The sequence below is a fragment of the Ammodytes marinus genome (assembly GCF_949987685.1).
Source record: "Ammodytes marinus genome assembly, contig: scaffold_377, whole genome shotgun sequence".
NCBI lineage: Eukaryota > Metazoa > Chordata > Actinopteri > Uranoscopiformes > Ammodytidae > Ammodytes > Ammodytes marinus.
The window spans coordinates 17,501-20,000 of record NW_027648282.1 but is presented as its reverse complement, the minus strand read 5'-3'; the positions used below and the strand labels follow the sequence as shown (position 1 = coordinate 20,000).

The following is a 2,500-nucleotide window of genomic DNA, read 5'->3' as shown; positions in this document are numbered from 1 at the left end:
ATGTATAATATGTTAATTTGCACATTATACTACAATATAGATATAATTTTTTATAGGAAAAATAGATATTACAAGTTAGATAGAATATATAAGAAATGTTTTAAAGGTGGAGTCAGTGATTCTGGAGAACGCTTGTTGTCAAAATTACTTTGTCAAAATCAGTGAATATCTCCTCATGATCCGCTACCTGTCTGTACTGTGTGTGCGCTGGAAATAAAAACTATTGTTAACACACAGCCTAGGCTCTGTAAACTGGTATGTAAAGAAAAAAAAATAAGGGCCCACCATAGCTAGCAACATGCTCGTTTACAGAGCCTAGGCTGTGTATTAACACTTGAATTTTTTTCCAGCGCACACACAGTACAGACAGGTAGCAGATCATGAGGAGATATTCACCGATTTTGACAAAAAGTGATTTTGACAACAAGCGTTCTCCAGAATCACTGACTGCACCTTTTAGTATGCGCATCATGCTATAATATACAGTAGAACAACAGTGTTATTAAACGGCATTCTCAGTGTTTATCTGTTCCTAGTTTCTGTAAACTTACCGGTGGCGTTTGCATTTGACTTTCCCACAGACGGCGCAGCATTGACCGAGAGGGAACAACTCCGCCTCCTGACGCTGGGGGAAGAGAAAATGAACCATTTATTTAATCACTTATAACACTTTACTATAGTATGCCACGCTCTAATCTGAAGACATGTGAATGCTTAATCAGTAACCTCTTTTTTTTTTGGTATTTTTGGGCATTTTTATTCTTTATTGACAGTGTAGAGACAGAGTTGAAATGGGGCAGAGAGGGGAGTGACATGCAGAGAACGACCGAGGGCTGGAATCAAACCCGGGTCCGCTGCTGGCCGAGGCCCATGGGGGGGGGACGCCCTACCAACTGAGCTAAGGGTGCCCCCTGTAACCTCTTTTAAATCATTTCTTAAAACACATTTTTATAGACTTGCTTTAACGTGATACCGTATTCTCTTCCTCAATGTCTTTTTACCCCAGCACCTATTAATCTCGTCTGCTTTATTGCATTTTGTGCCCAGTTTTCTTCTCCTTTTAACCATCATTATGTATTTTATGTACTGTGTCTATGCGTATTGTGACTATTGTATTATTGTGATGCAGTGGCTAAGACACCAAGACACATTTCAATGTTTCCTTGCACTACTTTTGTGTTTATTTGTGTCTCAGGCTAAACAACAACAACAGTGAAACAGTAACTTTTCAGGAAGCTTTTCTAACTTCAAACAGTGTTCCAGGGATCTACATTTAGCATGCTGTTTTCAAGTCAACATTAAAAATCTTGGCCGAATGCAGTAGAACATCCGGGTCTTTCTAACCATCCTAAATCTGGCCACAAGAATCGGGACATCCTAAATCTTTTTGCTACCATACTAAATAGTAGAAAGTATGGGGATTGGAACGCAGGGGATATTTCTTGTGATGGTCTATAAATGATGTCTGACCTTGTGTCTGTGCTTGAGGGGGAAGAGGACATTTGGCAGCAGCGTCTCCGGACCGATGGAACAATAGAACGTCACGAAGCCGGCGAGGAAGGACCAGAAGATCATCAGGATGTGGAGGTATCTACCAGGGAGAGCATTGAAACAACATTATATTATATTATATTATATTATATTATATTATATTATATTATATTATATTATATTATATTATATTATATTATATTATATTATATTATATTATATTATATTATATTATTAGGATGTGGAGGTATCTACCAGGGAGAGCGTTGAAACAATATTATATTATATTATATTATATTATATTATATTATATTATATTATATTATATTATATTATATTATATTATATTATATTATATTATATTATACTGTATTATATTATATTATATTATATTAATATATTATATTATATCATCAGGATGTGGATGTATCTACAAGGGGAAACATTAAAACAACATTATATTATATTATATTATATTATATTATATTATATTATATTATATTATGTTATGTTATGTTATGTTATGTTATGTTATGTTATGTTATGTTATATTATATTATATTATATTATATTATATTATGTTATGTTATATTATATTATATTATATTATATTATATTATATTATATTATATTATATTATATTATATTATATTATATTATATTATCAGGATGTGGATGTATCTACCAGGGAGAGCATTGAAACAATATTATATTATATTATATTATATTATATTATATTATATTATATTATATTATATTATATTATATTATATTATATTATATTATATTATATTATATTATATTATATTATATTATATTATATTATATTATATTATATTATATTATATTATATTATCAGGATGTGGAGGTATCTACAAGGGGACAACCATTAAAACAACATTATATTATATTATATTATATTATATTATATTATATTATATTATATTATATTATATTATATTATATTATATTATATTATATTATATTATATTATATTATATTATATTAT

At 29.6% G+C, this 2,500-nt stretch overlaps 1 protein-coding gene across 1 annotated transcript in view; it reads right to left on the bottom strand.

Moving 5' to 3' along the window:
- Positions 1-2,500, bottom strand: part of LOC307270820 (sorting nexin-14-like) — a gene marked incomplete at its 3' end in the record, with an annotated part of 15,234 nt that overhangs the window by 10,175 nt on the left and 2,559 nt on the right. The window contains exons 3-4 of the mRNA XM_080054707.1: positions 1,471-1,591; positions 552-625 (exon numbers count right to left, since the gene is read on the bottom strand). Of these exons, the coding sequence (XP_079910833.1) occupies positions 552-625; positions 1,471-1,591 (195 nt within the window). The remainder of the gene's footprint in view (positions 1-551; positions 626-1,470; positions 1,592-2,500) is intronic.